The sequence below is a fragment of the Colobus angolensis genome, unplaced genomic scaffold, assembly GCF_000951035.1.
Source record: "Colobus angolensis palliatus isolate OR3802 unplaced genomic scaffold, Cang.pa_1.0 Scaffold43, whole genome shotgun sequence".
In the NCBI taxonomy this organism is placed as follows: domain Eukaryota; kingdom Metazoa; phylum Chordata; class Mammalia; order Primates; family Cercopithecidae; genus Colobus; species Colobus angolensis.
The window spans coordinates 5,485,250-5,486,901 of NW_012117710.1; the positions used below are offsets into that span (position 1 = coordinate 5,485,250).

The following is a 1,652-nucleotide window of genomic DNA, read 5'->3' on the forward strand; positions in this document are numbered from 1 at the left end:
AAAAAAAAAAAATAGTCAGATTGGCTGGGTGTGTGGCTCACACCTGTAATCCCAGCACTTTGGGAGGCCGAGGTGGGCAGATCACCTGAGGTCAGGGGTTTAAGACCATCCTGGTCAATGTGGTGAAACCCTGTCTCTACTAAAAATACAAAAATTAGCCAGGTGTGGTGGCGCATGCCTGTAGTCCTAGCTACCCGGGAAAGCTGAGGCAGGAGAATCGCTGGAACCCGAGAGGTGGAGGCTGCAGTGAGCCAAGATCACTCCATTGTGCTCCAGCCTTGGCAACAGAGTGAGACTCTGTCTCAAAAAAAAAAAAAAAAAAAGTCAAGTGAAAGTCAAATTAGCTCAAGGAGAACAGCCTTAATAATTTTCTAATTAATTATAGTGTAAACAAGTAGTTACAAGCCCACAATGATGTAAAAGTAACATTTTGCTTTATGATTTTTTTTAAATGTAAAAGCCCAAGATCAAGAAGTCTCTAAATGATGAGAGTCTCCAAAATGAATTTTCAATCTACTGGAAAAGGGATCACCTTTTTTTCATCTGAGAGCGGTGAGTGTTTTAATGATAGAACCTTAATATTTACAAACTGTTGCTTATGAATTATATAATGTCTATACAGTTTTACAATCATCTTTTTAAAATTTTTATTTTCTTAGAGGCAGAGTCTCGCTATGTTGTGCAGGCTGGTCTTGAACTCCTGGGCTCAAGCGATCCTCCCAACTCGGCTTCCCGACTAGCTGGGATTACAAGTAGGCGTCACCAGACCCAGCACACAACTGTCTTTTTAAACAATGAGGCTGGTATAGCTGCTTCCATTTCTCCTCCCTGGTTTGGAGTTCAAGTTCAAGGCGTGATCTTGCTGTGCTGACTCAGTCTGTTAGGGCAGAGGCCGGGATGGGACAGCTGGACCTCCCCTGGGCCCTGCACGCCCATCTCAGAGTCTGCTGCTGTTGACTGTATTGTTTTCTTCCAGGCAACTTTTCTCTTTCCAGGGTCTCATTCTCTTTGAGTTTTAAAGGTGCTCAAATTAAAAACAACAAACAACCCTTATTCATTTCCTCGTCCCCTTCTTTTATTATGTTTTCCTTTATCCTGGGAAGATGGCTCTTGAGGCCTCTCTCTCTGTGCTGACTGCACTTCCTCCCTTCTGGTTTGATTCCTCAGCCCCGTCTGCGTGAACTTCCAACCTCACGCCTCTCCTTTCCCTAGGGTCATCCAGTGATGATCAATGTCATGGGAATTTTCCGCTGTCACTTTGCTGGCCTTGCCAGTTGCATGTGGCCTTGTTTCCATGATTAAACAAGCCCTGGTGTTTCCCCCTTTTCTTTTTCTTTCTTTTTTTTTCTTTTTTGGAGACAAGGTCTTACTTTGTCACCTGGACGGGAGTGCAGTGGTGCCACCATAGCTCACTGCAACCTCTGCCTCCTGGGTTCAGGCAATTCTCCTGCCTCAGCCTCCCTAGTGGCTGGGATTACAGGCACCCGTCACCGCGCCTTGTATTTTTAGTAGAAAAGGGGTTTTATCATGTTGGCCAGGGTGGTCTCGAACACCTGACCTCAGGTGATCTGCCCGCCTTGGCCTCCCAAAGTACTGAGATTACAGATGTGAGCCCAACTGCGCCTGGCCTTTTTTTTTTTTTTTTTAAAGAA

General features: G+C 45.2%; 1 protein-coding gene across 1 annotated transcript in view; it reads left to right on the forward strand.

The window, feature by feature from the left end:
• The window catches only part of LOC105522485 (radial spoke head 10 homolog B-like), a 27,177-nt gene that overhangs the window by 21,589 nt on the left and 3,936 nt on the right, over positions 1–1,652 (forward strand). The window contains 2 exon segments of the mRNA XM_011957009.1: positions 461–486; positions 488–552. Coding sequence (XP_011812399.1) covers positions 461–486; positions 488–552 — 91 coding nt within the window.